The sequence below is a fragment of the Paramormyrops kingsleyae genome, chromosome 8 (assembly GCF_048594095.1).
Source record: "Paramormyrops kingsleyae isolate MSU_618 chromosome 8, PKINGS_0.4, whole genome shotgun sequence".
Taxonomy (NCBI): Eukaryota; Metazoa; Chordata; class Actinopteri; order Osteoglossiformes; family Mormyridae; genus Paramormyrops; species Paramormyrops kingsleyae.
Genome location: NC_132804.1, coordinates 31266282 through 31280263, shown reverse-complemented (window position 1 = coordinate 31280263; position 13982 = coordinate 31266282). Strand labels below are relative to the sequence as shown.

General features: G+C 42.4%; 1 protein-coding gene across 2 annotated transcripts; it reads left to right on the top strand.

Moving 5' to 3' along the window:
• Positions 1–176: 176 nt before the first annotated feature.
• LOC111835921 (glucose-induced degradation protein 8-B homolog) lies at positions 177–3549 on the top strand. 2 transcript variants are annotated; one of them, XR_011992689.1, is made up of 6 exons: positions 177–296; positions 841–976; positions 1099–1295; positions 1549–1746; positions 2194–3113; positions 3147–3549. XR_011992689.1 is itself a non-coding variant. In XM_023796712.2 (5 exons), the coding sequence occupies exons 2-5, from the start codon at positions 856–858 to the stop codon at positions 2365–2367; spliced, it is 690 nt and encodes a 229-aa protein (XP_023652480.1). In that variant the 5' UTR covers positions 177–296; positions 841–855; the 3' UTR covers positions 2368–3549. The 2 variants fall into 2 exon arrangements, 1 of the variants encoding a protein (XP_023652480.1); XM_023796712.2 differs by having other exon boundaries at positions 2194–3549.
• The last annotated feature ends 10433 nt before the right edge of the window (positions 3550–13982 follow it).

Sequence of the window (13982 nt, the reverse complement as noted above, 5' to 3'; positions counted from 1 at the left end):
AATTTTTTTGAACCCCGTTTAATATTTTATATAATAATATATATCGCTCCCATTCGGTAGGCTCATATTTTTGGTTTTAGGGATTGGTCACGCGCAGTAATTTTTTTCAGCCAATCAGATGTCGCGTCTTCAATGCGGACTGCGGCCAATGACGCACACAGGTAGCTCGCAAAAGACCAATCGGAACAGAGAGCTGGTGAAATCTCGTTCAGTTAGGGCTCATCCCCAGGTATCGCGTGGTTTCGTTCGTGGCCCTGCGCTAACAACGGCTGCAGTAAAAGCAGCTTAATTTGCAGGTATGTTTTCATTATTTCGTGGTATTATTAAGCGTTACGGTGCTGTGTGAAGATGGTGCGAGGTTTAGCACGCCTGCCCCGCGTTCGCTATAAAATGCACTGGCAATTTGATGCCTTCGCGGGTGATTTTGTTGGAATATCCGCTTTTGCGAGCTGCAGGCTGCACTGTTTGGGTTATCAGGCCAGGCCGCGGTGTGCTTGGCCCGGGTGAGACCCGGCCGCTGCGGTGAAAAATAAAACGCGGCGCTATTCTGGCGATTTCCGCTACACCACACATCAGTTGGGTTTATCTTTTACAACCAAGTATAGTTAGTACTATGCTTCGAATTATGGTGTATGGACATTACGGTGTCGTCCTCTCGGTACAGACACGCCGAATTTAACAAACTGCCAATAACCTGCGAGTCTGACATGTTTTAGTGACTTACGGATAGGAGAGACCGGTCTTAGTAGCGCACCATCAGCTTACTGGCGATACTGGTGATGCTGCTGCTGGCAGCGTACAGATGAAGCTACTAACGGGAGCGTTTCCGCCCATCTCCAGCTCTGCAGGATATCCATGATGAGTTATGCGGAAAAGCCGGAGGACATCACCAAAGAAGAGTGGATGGAAAAGCTTAACAATGTGCACATACAGAGAGCAGACATGAATCGACTCATCATGAATTACTTAGTGACAGGTAGCGCTTTTATATAAAAGTCTAGTTTGTGTGACGAGTTGTCAAAGTTCACTTTTTTTTCGTACCTATTACTAAGCCTCCAGGGCGCCTATAATGCTTGCCCACGTGTTTTGGTTTTACAGAAGGTTTTAAAGAAGCCGCAGAGAAATTCCGGATGGAGTCGGGAATTGAGCCCAGTGTGGACCTGGACTCACTGGATGAAAGGATAAAGATACGGGAGATGATACTGAAAGGGCAGATCCAGGAAGCCATTGCTTTGATCAACAGCCTCCATCCGGAGTTGCTGGATACCAACCGATACCTGTACTTTCATTTGCAGGTAAAAGAGACACGATGTGTGTGTGTGTGTGTGTGTGTGTGTGTGTGTGTGTGTGTGTGTGTGTATATATATATATTCTGGGCCAGTGTGCTGTCTGATAATTGAGTTACTGTAAAAGATAAGGGTCCTGTGAATAACAGTGACTGCACGCTGGCTCTGAGGAAGGGTAGTGCAAGCATGCATGTTCATATCCTCTTCTGACATTTTTCCTCATTTGCGTCCACTATCTCCCCTGATCCTTGACACCCTGCAGCAGCAGCACCTTATTGAGCTGATCCGACTGCGCGAGACAGAGTCTGCATTGGAGTTTGCGCAGACGCAGCTGGCCGAGCAGGGTGAGGAGAGCCGCGAGTGCCTGACGGAGATGGAGCGCACGCTGGCCCTGCTGGCCTTCGACAACCCGGAGGACTCGCCCTTTGGGGACCTACTCAACATGACACAGCGGCAGAAGGTGGGGATCAGTGGGGGGGAAGGGGGGGTTAATGTGGGTGGGGGCAGAGTGCAGTGAGGGTCGGCCGGCTGAGGACGTGGCCTGGGAATAACTGTGGTGCAGCAGGATATTCTGATGTCATGTTACCTGACAGAAAGCTCCCAGGACTTATTTGCAGTATCAGTGCAAAGAATGTCAGATAAAGTATATACACACCTTGTATTCAGTGGCCAGATATGAACTTGCTATGTAATTCGGGGGCAATACTTTATCTGACATTCTTTGCACTAATACTGTTTATTTCGTCTCATGTTACTCTCCAAATGTCTTTTTTGCTGTTTAAATGTGGATGTTGTGCTACTGTAAACCTGCAGTTTCCTTCGGGATGGATAAAGTGTCTATCTGTCTATCAATATGCAATGAATGATGCACCTTCACTAAAAACAAACGCCTTCGTTGACTCCATAGGTTTGGAGTGAGGTCAACCAGGCCGTGCTGGACTACGAAAACAGGGAATCAACGCCGAAACTCGCCAAACTACTGAAGCTCTTACTGTGGGCCCAGAATGAACTTGACCAGAAGAAAGTCAAGTATCCTAAAATGACTGACCTTAGCAAAGGAACCATTGAGGATCCAAAGTAACGGCAGCCTAGCACTGATGCACTGTGGAGACAAGCCGTCTGATCTCTTCCTGTTTATAAGCAGTTATTGACTGGACCCTATATATATATATACAAAATATGTATGTAAAATAGTAATGGCAAAAAAGGTATATCAGAGAAATTTCCCCTTATTTGAAAGAATTTGATTGTGCAAAGTGTATGTGGTTGAATTTTAAAGTGATCCTTTAGGTAAGAAGTAAACACTTTAACCTGGCATTTTAAGACACACAATGTGCCGTTCCTTTGAGGCCGCCTGGTGCCGCTTATGGTGTTATTTATCTGTTGGTTTAGTGGTGGTTACTTTAGGTAGCTTTACTGCCTGATTGAAAAGCTGCTTCTCTTACACACTAAGTCAATGAAGAGCTGTGTACAGTTGGAGTGGGGATGGGGGTTTGGGGGCACATGATTATTAAGCCTAAATTAGGCCTGCAGTCAGGAAAGAGTAGAATACATTCATGAAACATATTTAAGACTAATGGGTAAACTGGGGCAAATGGGAGGTGATGGCCTGTTTTTTTTATTTGAAAAGAAACGGGCTTGTACCTCTTGGCCAGCCTTTGTGTATGTGTTTATCGGTTTCTGAGAGTTCCTAAGTTTGCTTCATGAATAATCCACTTTGATTGGGGATGATGATGATGGTGCTTTGCCTTGTCGGGTCTATTACTGTCCAGGCTATTCCATTGGTCACTGAAGGCAGGAAGAATGCCATCCCATTGGTCACTGAAGGCAGGAAGAATGCCATCCCATTGGTCACTGAAGGCAGGAACAATGCCATCCCATTGGTCCATGCAGGCAGGAACATGGGCTTTTTAAAGGGCAGGGGGAAAGCAATGGTTGTTATTCGTGCAACTGAAAGACTTTCATTACTAATTTTGCTTTCTGCTGAATGTAGGCATGCTGTACTTTTGTTTTGTAATTATTGTTTAAAGGGTACTAGGGGACTGTTTGAGCCTTGTGTATGATGTTCAGCGGTTGTCAGTGCAATTTTGTTTTGTATTTACTGCAGAAGTAAACATAAAAACATGCATCTCATTGTATGTTTTACCAGAGAGCCTGCCAATAATGTGAGCAGATCAAATGGAGAAAGCTCATCTCTTATTAATGAAAGTTTTGCAGTCAGATTTACAGATTAAAAATAAACAATTCTTTTGGAAAAAGTGGAGTCCTGTGTTGTGTGGTTTTATCATTTTACCAAAGATGAAAAGGGCCAGCATACAGCATTATGCTTGTAGCTGCACATTGTACTGGTGACCCGAGGCTTCTGGCTTATGTGTGTCTGGGGCTGCAGCATAACTGGAGACATACACCTTGCAGGTCACTTTGGTTAGAAGCAAACTCTGGGTCACTAGAAGAACAAAACAATTGCTTTTACTGAGCAGGATACACTAGAGATTTACAAAGGCAAAATGCCTATAATGCAGCCATGCCATCTAAATATGAGACCCTTGATGTTAAATGTGTATAGTTACTGGCTTTAACAAAACTGCATTTCTGGCAGCTGTGGTACATAAACACGTATGTGTACAGAGGTACAATTTCTACTGTAAGATGGCACAAAACTAATCTACCTCCTTGTCATCGAGAACTACCTGAAAAAAATCTCAGAAGGAATGCTTTTCATTGCCACAGATATCACCATAACATGTTTAATAACTATTGCTAGATCATTTATGTGCTGATAATGTTCAGTGGACTATACGGTAAAAACTTCAACTACATTACAAAAGACAAAGGGGTCGATTCTCCAATCAAGCACTTAAGTATAAAAAGCACTTAAGTTAAGCTAAGCGTAAATCTTAAAACTTTACTGCAATTAACTGACAATTTCTTCATTTTGTATTGTTTTATTTGAATACTTAACATTTTAGATAATATGTGAGTTTGTCATGAAACTAATTTTAAAAGTTAAAGAAAATTGATGTTATGGTAATGAGTTCCTGACCAATATTATGTAGAATGATTACCAATTAGGTGAGTGTCCTGGTCAGCTAGTTCTGTTGGGGACCCCTGACCTAGTGTATGTAGTGAATGTATGAAGTGCATGTATTTGTGCATGAACATAAGGAACGAGCATTAAAGGAACATAAGGAACGAGCATTTCACGATCCACCCAGAAACACGCCATGCTTTCACGTCGGTCAGCTGAAGTACATCAAGAGGAGGGTGGAATATTCTCGTCTTTCACTGGATTGCGAGAAGATCCTGCTTCCATTGAAATTATTTTTACAAATTTAAATGATAGAATAATTTTTAATGGACCAGTCATTTAGCCTAATTGATTTTCCTGCTAGATGTGTTGACAGGGTAGATGTCACTTGAATCCTGTGTAATGCTAATATATATTTATACATTTATATATTATTTTGCCACTGCATGAATCGCCTTATCTTGGTGGAGGGGTTTGCATGCAACTATGATTCTAGGAGCTATGTTGTCGGGGGCAGTTGCCCCTGGTAGGGTCACCCAAGGCAAATTGACCCTTATGAAGAATAAAATCAAGGAGTATGTTACCCTACCCAGATTGGGGAGACTGGGGCTTTGCCCTGGAGCCAGACCTGGGGCAGGAGCTCGAAGGCAAACGCCTGATGGCCGGGCCTTCACCCATGGGGCCTGGCCGGGCAAAGCCCAAAAGGGTAGCATGGGTTCACCCCCAACCCCTACCCTCAACAGACCGATCGTTAGCTACCAAAACTAGCTCTTGGTACATGGAATGTAACCTCTCTGGTGGGGAAGGAGTCTGAGCTAGTGTGGGAGGTAGAGAGATACTGGCTAGATATAGTTGGGCTCACCTCAACGCACAGCTCAGACTCTGGGCTAGACTCTATGCCATTCAGGAGTTGCCCATGGGGAGAGGCACCGGGGAAAGTTGGGTCTGCTTATAGCCCCCCAGCTCGGTGGCAGTGCGGTGGAGTTAACCCCGGTGAACAAGAGGGTCGCCTCCCTCCAACTTTAAGTCGGGGAAAGGGCTCTGACTTACGTGCCGAACACCAGTCCAGAGTATCCAGCCTTCTTGGAGACCTTGGAGGGAGAGCTGGAAGGCACCCCCTCTGGGGACTCCACTGTTTTGCTGGGAGACTTTAATGCTGACATAGGTAATGACAGTGAAACCTAGAAGGGTGTGATTGGGCGGACTGGTCTGCCTGATCAGAATGTGAGCAGTGATCATTTGTTGGACTTCTGTGCTAACCACAGTTTGTCTATAATGAACACCATGATCAAACCTTAGGGAGTTCATAAGTGCACTTGGCAACAGAGCACTGTAGGCCGCAGTTCGATGATCGATTTTGTAATTGTATCATCGGATCTGCGTCCACATGTTTTGAATACTCAGGTGAAGAGAGGAGCTGAGCTGTCAACTGATCACCACCTGGTGGTGAGTTGGATCAGATGGCGGGGGAAGATGCCAGATAGACCTGGTAGACCCAAAGGCATAGTGAGGATGTGCTGGGAGTGTCTGGCAGAGGCCCCTGTCTGGGAGATCTCAACTCACACCTCTGGCAGAACTTCTCTTCTCTCCCGAGGGAGTCAGGAGACATTGAACCCGAATGGGCCATGTTCCAGGACTCCATTGCTGAGGCAGCATTGTGGTGCTGTGGCAGTAAGGTTGTAGGTGCCTGTCATAGCAGCAATCCCCGAACCCGATGATGGACACCAGCAATAAAGGAAGCTGTCTCGCTGAAGAAGGAGGCCTTCTGAGATTGGTTAGCTAGTGAGACTCCTGAAGCAGTTGACAGGTACCAGCAAGCCAAGCAGAAAACAGCTTTGGCGGTTGCTGAAGCAAAAACTTGGATGTGGGAGGAGATTGGTGAGGCTATGGAGAAGGACTTTTGGTTGGCCTTGAAAAGGTTCTGGCAAACCATTAGGAAACTTGGGGGGGGGGGGAGAAGGGTTTCAGCCATGCTGTTTACACTCAACTCTCTCATCTTGACCTCAGCTGGGGATATAGTCAGGTGATGGAAAGAATATTTCGAGGATCTCCTGAATTCCACTGATACGCCTTCCTTGGAGGAAGTAGAGCTGTAAGACTCAGAGGAGAACTTGCCCATTTCTAGGGCTGAGGTCACTGAAGTAGCTTCAGGTGTGGGTGAGATTTGCTCTTTGTTTTTGACAGCTCTTGATGTTGTTTGGGTTGTCTTGGCTGACACCCCTCTTCAACATTGCGTGGACATTGGGGACAGTGCCTTTGGATTGGCAGACTGGGGTAGTACTCCAAATTTTTAAGAAAGGGGACCGGAGGATGTGCCCCAACTTCCGAGGGATCACACTCCTCAGCTCCCCTGGGAAGGTCTATGTCTGGAGAGGAGGGTCCATCCATTGGTTGAGCCTCAGATCCAGGAGGAACAATGTGGATTCCGTCCTGGCAGCAGAACACTGGACCAGCTTTTCGTCCTCAAAAGGATACTGGAGTTCATAGGAGTTTGCCCAACCAGTCTATATATGTTATGTGGACTTGGAAAAGGCCTACGATTGTGTACCTCATAGGTCCTGTGGTGGGTGCTTCAGGAGAATGGGGTACAAAGTCTGTTGTTGCAGGCCATCAGGTCCCTGTTCAAATAGAGCGGAAGCTTGGTTCGCATTGCCAGCAGTAAGTCAGACTTGTTCCCTGCGGGTACTGGGCTCCGTCAGGGCTGCCCTTTGTCACTCGTTCTGTTCATAACTTTTATGGACAGGATATCTAGGTGTAGCCAAGGGGTGGAGGGGGTTAGGATTGCGATTTTGCTTTTCACAGATGATGTGGTCCTGTCCGTGTTGTCAGGCTGTGACCTGCAGCATGCACTGGGGCAGTTTGCAGCTGACTGTGAGGCAGCCGGGATACAGATCAGCACCTCCAAGTCGGAGGCCATGGTTCTCGACTGGAAAAGGGTGTATTGACCTCTCCTAGTGGGGGATGAAAATGATGGAAGGATTATTCTATTGCATTATACACTGTATATTTTATATAATTATATGAGTTATTCAGATACATTTTGGATTATAACATTGATTTCTAACTGTATATGTTATTTATTCTAACATATATACATGTTAGAATGTTTCATTTTGTTACATGTTCGTATTCCTGAAAACTGAAATAATGTGTTTGGCCATATAAAGACACATTACGTAAGTCGGCCCTCCAGAGCAAGTAGTGAAAAATGCACATATGTCAATGGCAGAAGGCGTTTAAAGGTCATATACATGCGAGATGCCCATACATTGGTGTTTCTCCTTAATATTCACATCCTTATAAATCACTTGCTGAATACATGATTCAGCTACCGATTTTCTGTATGAATAAAGTGGCTAAAATGGCAGCAAGCTGTGAAACTTGAAGATGCATCCAGCTTAACTCCCAATAAAGTGGGTCATGCTTGTTATGAATATAAACAAATCGTTTCGCTAATTAACACAATGGCATAATATTGAATGGCTTAGAGAACTCACAATATATCACATACGCTGCCCGTCCAAAAAAAAAGTCACCATTTGAATTTTTTGTTGGGCCGCCTTTAACTTTGACTATGGCACATATTTGTCATGGCATTGTTTCCACAAGCTTATGCAACATCTCATCCTTTATTTTCATCCAGATTTGCATTCATTTCTCACCAAGATCCTGTATTGACAAGTGAGTTGATCCACTTGTCAATAAGTAAAGCCTCCTTCAGCACATCCCAGAGACCTTCAATGAGGTTAAGGTCACAACTCTGTGGTGACCAAGTCATGCGTGAAAATGATTCCTCATGCTCCCTGAACCACTCTTTGACAATTCAAACCCAATGAATCTTGGCATTCTTGTCCTGGAATATGCCCATGCCAACAGGGAAGAAAAAATCCATTTATGATGGATGGAGGTGTAACCTGGCCATTCAGTAGATTCAGGTACTCAGCTGACTTTACTTTATTGCTGCATAACGTTGCAGGACTGTAATAATGATCTAGTCATTGGCTTTTAAGTATTTGCTGATATAAATTCAAATGGTGACCTTTTTTTTGGACGGGCAGTGTATTTTAAATGTTTTGTAGAGTTCGATTTTGATTGATATCTATATGTAAAAAATGCATTGTGATCCTGTTCACACTATCATGATAGAGAATGCACCAGTGGAAGAGATGCTGGACAATGCTGTTAGCATTCTACAAACTGTTATTATGTTGTCCGATAAAAGGTTTAATGATGATTCTGGTATTCATAATATTTAATTTATATATAACTATTCAATATAATGTTGCCTAGAATAATAGTCATACTAATTAACCTGTAAAAAGGAAATTTATAAACACCTTATTCAAATGCTTCACATTAAAATTACTTTGAAAGGAAGAAGTTCCCCATGGATTGATACCGGTTACCATGGAGACAAAGGTGGATTGCAGGTCTGGTCAAGGAGTAGGTAGGATTAAGGAGGAATCATACATCATACAACATAGTGAATAAAAACCGAGTAATGAAGTCCTACCTTCAGTCCTACCATTAAATACCATGTACAGGGTTTTTAACACAAAATTACTGGCCTTCAAGGGTTTGTCTCATCATTTGCCTGTCATTATTTCTGAGAGGCTGTTTACATAGCATTATAAATGCCATTAAGTAATTATGATTTAATCTGTAACTTCTGCTCTTAAAAAGGCAGCCTGATCTATAAAAATGTGGAAGACACACAGACCACCCACGGTGCTTCTGAACCTAACATACTGGTGCCAATCATTGGTAACCTGTCATATGGTGAAGAATAATGTGACACAACTCAGATGAACTGGCATGAAACTGTGACACTATCTGCCCCCATCTCCTGGCAAAGAAAGAGCCTTGGCTCTACGTTACTATCATGGGCATTCAATCAAAAATAAGTTGGAATTTCCCGAATACAAATTCCATGTTCAACTGATGATAGCACCACTTCACGCTTTATTCGAATGACTGCCAGATTAGGCTATAACTTAGGAAACAAAAAAATACCTCAAACTTTCCTACTCTACAACTCTGTACTGTATCAAAACAACACAAAGCCTAAACCAGTCAGGGCCATGACAACAATTACTGAGCCAGTACGTAATAAAAAAATTAAAAATCACAAATATGCACACAAAAAAAGGTGATCATGTATAAGGCCAATTCCCAACCTGTCATGATGCAGCACCACCACCTGATGGCATCAGAGAGCTTGGATTCTGACACGACAACCAATTGGCTGCTCCAAATAAGCTACACTTGATGCTTGTTTGCCATCATCTGGCTTGCATTCTCACACCACCTTTCAGAATTATGATTTGATAAGTCTTGAGCTTGAGTCTTACTGTTTAACTGGCACCTAACTGTCCTAGGAGATACCTACAGCATTGTACTCAATGATATCATGGGTGCACAGTGAGCATTTCCCGATGACATTCTGTCTAATTGCCAATTATGGGCTTCTAATATGACACAAAGGTCACTTGACTCAACTGAGACAGTGTGAGATGCCCAGCGGCCTTAGTAAGTTTGGGATGAAGGAAGGGTATTCTGTGTGATCATTAATTTACATATACAATGGCACCTCTATGCCACAAGACACAGCAGGCCTGGAAGAATGTGGAAGTACAGATTGAGTATAGACGGAAGTATTTAGCTTTAGGTGAGTAAACATGAATATAAATGTACTTGTAGCATCATCGCTTGACCACATGCAGTAATATATTGCTGTCACAGATCACTGACTAGAAAGTGTTGATATTTATGACATAGTGTGAAATACTGTTAAAGTGCTAGAGGTCTTCCTGCAGTTATATGATTGAAAATCGAGTTTGGTTAGTACTGTAACACACCAAGCATCTGAATATACTGTACTGATATGCTGATATGGATATCAGGAGCAAAACTTAGCTAGAAGCAGAGCCTAAGAGGGCATAGTGGGGCTCAGTGACTGGTTAATCAAAAGCTGTGCCCTCGGTCTCAACTCCCTCTTTACCACAACAGAATGGTACAAAAGCCATACTACTGCCAACACTGCACCAAGCCATCTGTCAATCTCCCAGTTTCTTCCTCTATCACTTGTGAACAAGACCCCGAGATACTTAAACTTCTCTACTCCACCAGGAGGGGGCAATCCACCCTTTTCTGGTCAGGAACAATAGTCTCAGATTTGGAGGTGCTGATCCTCATCCTGGCTACACCTAGAAATTCGGTCCATAAAAGTTATGAACAGAATCAGTGACAAAGGACAGCCCTGATGGAGTCAAACACCTACAGGGAACGAGGGCAAATACAGTGTCATTTTATTTCACAGCAACTCAGGTGAAATTGACTGTATGCAACCATAGTGGACAATGCACTCAGTTGTCAAACTTTAGTCAGTTTTGCCATCTCATGGTCATGAAAAGTAAATCTCACTGACTGTCAGCTAATTTTATTGTAGGGATTCCCCACTCCCCTCACGCTCTTTGTTTTCACCAATTTTTTTTTTTTAAACCACCAATCTCACTGTTTTCACTGCAGGCAGGATGACTAGCACTTAAGGAGCTTACTCCTCTATCAGAGACACAGGAAACCCTTACTGAGATACACTTTGCGCTCTGCTTTCTGCAATTTGTGTACATCATGCCTCTGCATAAGAATGCGATTTTGGACACAACAACTCACCCCACACTGTCCAGCGCGTCACCTGAGTTTCCAAACTTTACCTGAAATCGTATTCTTCTGCTTATGACTCACAAGGCCTCATCAATCTGTGTAACTGTCATTGCAAAGGCTGGAACAGTGGTACCTTGGAGCGCAAACTTAATTCGTTCCAAAAAGGCTGGTCGAGTTGTGATTTGGTCTAGGTCCAAGTCAAATTTCCCCGTAAGAAATAATGTCAATGAACTTAGTCCATTCCAGACTATCAAATAATGACCTATTAAAAGTTTTAGCAGGAAGTTTAAAGATTTCAATCGAAGTACAAGTTAAAAAAATTCACCAGACCTGTTCAACGTCCGAGTTGTTCGAGTTAAGAGGCGTTCGATTTCAAATGTTCTACTCTGTCTGACAGGGAAACGCATAACGAGCTGACAGTGGTGAGTAACCACGCTCTTCTGTTTGTTGAGGATCTTGGCTACCTGTGCTTTTTCCAAAGCATATGAATATAAGCCATCTCTTTCCTCTTCAAGGCTTTCATAGATTCATAAATGGATTAATAATCTTTTCTGAGATTCAGCATCCTGACACATTGCATCTCTCCAAAGGTTGAGCCCTGTGTCTTTTTTAATAATGGCGAGTTTTCATAATCAGACCCCATGTAAATTATTTGGTGAGAGCATCTGCCTGGGATGTAATGTACACCCATCAAGTTTTAACATGGAGGATTTTTTAAATGATTATACCATTGCACAGATATTCTGTGGGTGGCATGGTGCACTGGTTAGCACTGTCGCCTCACCCCTTTGGGACCTGGGTTTGGGTCTCTGCTATGGCTTTGTGTGTAGATATTGCATGTTCTCGTTGTGGGGTTCCTTTTCATGTAAAAAAAACGCTCTGTTTTTCTGAATTAACGAGATACGGTTTTCATGTAAACAAAAAAATGCTCTGTTTTTCTGAATTAACCAGATACTGTTTTCACGTAAAAACAAACACTCCGTTTTTCCGAATTGGTCTTTGTCAGCCGACGTCACACTCGCTGTAGCCGCAGTGTATTGTGGGTCTTATCGCCATTTTGGTTGTATACAATGCAAGTGCGAGGATTTGCGTCCGGCATTATTTCTTGTAAGATGGGACACTATGTGAAAGGCTGTCATACCAAGTCACATGGTAGAAATGGCAAAAAAGTGGACTACAACATGAGATTTTTTCGGTTTCCCACTTGGAAAAGAGGATATGGACAGCAGGTAGAGGAGGTAACGAAGAGGCGTCGGGTGGCCTGGGTCGCAGCAATGAGATGGAAGGAGATCACTTTCAACACGATATCTCCCTTCATGCGTGTTTGCTCTCGGTATTTTCAAAAAGGCAACTAAGATGTTTTTTTTGTTTGCGTAATATTACTGAATATGAATTTTTTTTGTCTTCTAAAGTTGGTATTTTCACATTGGTTAACTTACGCTAGCAAGCTAGCCTCACTACGTACGGAGGGCAGCAGAAATAGATTAATATGCTCGTGTTAAAGTAGTGTTACAGAGTGAATGCTTTTTAAAAACAAGTAAACAGCAAAACTTTAATGACTCGTGTATCAGTGCATGTATATGTATATTCGCGTGCATGGATTATAAGTCGCAGTGCTGGATAAGGTTGTCACTGTGTGCTGTGCCCTGTAAAACCAATGCCCAACTATGGTTTAAGTATAGAAACAGTTGCAAGTACGGTTTCTAACGTTTTACATAATGCCTGGAAGGATCTGTATAAACTCGTTGTATACCGAGCCTGTGTCCTGCTTGCCGCTTATATTTTATTTTAAACATTACCAATAAAGTTATGTCCAATGACATTTTTGTGGTGTTTTTGACACTCTTTTTCCATTCTTAAACACCTAAATGGCTGGTGTGTTTTGGTAATGAAAACTTATTACTAATAAAGTTCCATAAAACGTTACATTTTTATAGAGAAAGAAAAAACACTGAATATGAAACATTAAGTTTGTTAACCAAATGTGTTTACAAATTACATCCGCGATACACTCAAAATGGCGAATGGGGGCGTGTCAGACAGTGCAGATACAGTTTTCATTAAAAAATACATGGTCTGATTGTCTCGTGAGTCACCACATGGCCAGCCTGAATGCATTTCAGATGCATCATCTTGTATCCGTGAAGCATGCCATACTGGTCCAACTGATCCTGGAGAAACACTGCAATGTTCTGCAGATCAGAATGGGCTTTCCGTCTGAACAACCGCAAAACCTGCGCAAAGAAGACACACTAATAACAATGCCATCTATGTTACTTAAAGCTGCGAGTATTTCCCAGTGATTCTAACCCAGACCAAAATAAAACTGGATTAACCTAAGGTGTGATATTGTTGCAGTGAAACAGGTCTAAAGTAGGCGAAATGAGAGTTTTTGAGGTTAATTCAGAAAAACAGACTGTGTGTGTGTGTGTGTGTGTGTGTGTGTGTATGTGTATATATATATATATATATATATATATATATATATATATATATATATATATATATATATTTACATGAAAACAGTATCTCGTTAATTCAGAAAAAGAGCGTATTTTTTGTGTGGATCAGCGATCTGCGGAATCTGCTGTTTATTTCCCGTTTCTTAAATTAGTGTTATAGGGCTTTTTACTGTTATAGTCGCCATTATGTGTTACATTGTTCGATTTAGTTCATTTGTGTCCGTCAAATACAAGCCTGCAAATTAGCATTCGACGTAATTTGGATTAGGCTAATCAGTAAACTCAATTATTTAAGGACCATGAACTACAAAACAATTATTAACAATTCACAGAGGTAATTTATCATAATTAAATTGAATACCTAGCCATTCGTTTTAAGGAGTAGTAATTAAAAACTGAGAAAAATATTTATCCACGTCTTTTCAGAATAAATATGGTGGCGACCCTGCCGCTATAAACCTGTGGTTTTCCAGTGAAGAGCATTGTGGGAGTTGAACATTTGATGTTGTTTAGTTACTTGTGTTAAATACTTGTTTTCTTACC

Excerpts from the sequence above, each read along its gene's own strand:
- LOC111835921 (XM_023796712.2), top strand. The coding sequence starts at position 856 with ATGATGAGTTATGCGGAAAAGCCGGAGGACATCACCAAAGAAGAGTGG. Across the intron at positions 1,296-1,548 it reads ACCTGTACTTTCATTTGCAG|CAGCAGCACCTTATTGAGCT; the intron begins GTAAAAGAGACA and ends GACACCCTGCAG. Across the intron at positions 1,747-2,193 it reads ACATGACACAGCGGCAGAAG|GTTTGGAGTGAGGTCAACCA; the intron begins GTGGGGATCAGT and ends TTGACTCCATAG.